Source organism: Myzus persicae, unplaced genomic scaffold (genome assembly GCF_001856785.1).
Source record: "Myzus persicae strain clone G006 unplaced genomic scaffold, MPER_G0061.0, whole genome shotgun sequence".
Taxonomy (NCBI): domain Eukaryota; kingdom Metazoa; phylum Arthropoda; class Insecta; order Hemiptera; family Aphididae; genus Myzus; species Myzus persicae.
In genome coordinates, this window is record NW_019103125.1 from 110 (window position 1) to 1,689 (window position 1,580).

Sequence of the window (1,580 nt, forward strand, 5' to 3'; positions counted from 1 at the left end):
ATATGTCCAAGAAAAAAATCCAAATGCTATTTACGTTTGGTGTTTTGCACATGTTCTAAACTTGGTTGTTGTTGATACATGTGATAAATGTTCAAGTGTTAGAAATTTCTTTGGAGAAGTTCAAAGTTTGATTACATATATGAGAGCAAGAAAACGAACAGCCTTATTCTTAGAGCAACAAACTAAATGCTATCCTTCTGAAAGACCATGTAGAATAAAGAACTTCTCTACCACTCGTTGGACTTCGCATGGCCGTGCATTATCGGTAATAAATAAAAAGTACTTGGCATTTCTAAAAACCTTGGAAGAGTTAATTCAACTGCTTCAAATCTTTACAGAATAATGACTTCATTCAAGTTTATTTTGAATTTATTTTTAATGGAAAATATCTTTTCTCATACTACACCATTATCAATTTATTTGCAATCTTCATCTATTGATTTCATTCAAGCAATCACTATGGTAGATGTTTGTGCTAAAAAATTATCTGATTTAAGAAATGAACAGAGTTTTAATGATTTAATTACAAAAACAAAATCATTTGTTAATGAAATTGGATTAGTTGAATGTGATTTGCCAAATATACGTAGCCGCCGTAGGAAGCTGTTGCCTGGAGAAGTTGTTTCTGATGAAGTAATGACAAATCCTTATGACCAATTTAAAATTGAAGTTTTTTATGTAGTATTGGATCAAGTAAATACTTCTATTATAAGTAGATTTGAAGGTGCTCGAGGTATATTGTCTAACTTGTCATTATTAACTTTTGATCGATTAAAGGCAACTAGCGAGGGAACAGAAATTTCCGACGATCATTTCATTGCGCTAAAAAATTGGATTCCTAGTCTAAGTCTTGATAATTTGAAAATGGAATATTCTATATTTGCAAGTAGTTTTATAAAATTGTATAATGGTATGGATTTATCCAGTATTCGCACAAATAATGAACTTATTATCGAAAGTGAAAATGAAAATAGCCCTGATTCTGACTCTCCAAATGAAATGGATGATGAAGAAGAAATTAGAAAAAAACTATCTGCAACCGAGATACTTAAAATGCTTTGTTCTTATAATTTAGTTGCAGCATTCCCAAACCTTTTTTTAGTATATAAATATTTATGCACTATTCCTACAACATCTGCTGCAAGTGAGAGATCGTTCTCGAAGGTAAAAATAATTAAAACTCGACTTAGATCCACTATGAGTCAAAATAGACTTGAAAGTCTCATGTTATTGTCATGTGAAAAGGATATAGTTTTAAATCCAGAAGAAATTGTGAAAAAATATGCTTTTACCTCTTCAGTACTACAAAAAGAATTATTGTTTAAATAATAATACCAAGTAGGTATTATATTATAATTATGTAAACTATCATTTATGTTTTCAATTAGTTGTTATTTATGTATTACGTGGAAAGTATTATGTTTTCAATTAATTGTTATTTGTGTATTGCGTGGAAAGTATACCTACATACCTACTTAAATTGTATAAATTAAACGCTTATATTTTGATTTTTTTCTACACAAGATGTGTTAAAAAGCTTCTGTTAAAATATTGTTATAAATTATATTTAATTAAAATTT

The 1,580-nt window shown here is 28.6% G+C and overlaps 1 protein-coding gene across 1 annotated transcript; it reads left to right on the plus strand.

The window, feature by feature from the left end:
• Positions 1-342: 342 nt before the first annotated feature.
• On the plus strand, positions 343-1,164 carry LOC111033837 (the record flags this gene model as incomplete). The annotated part of the gene is made up of 2 exons (XM_022314769.1): positions 343-821; positions 927-1,164. Coding segments are annotated over exons 1-2 (717 nt in total), but the record flags the coding sequence as incomplete, so codon positions are not given.
• Positions 1,165-1,580: the final 416 nt, after the last annotated feature.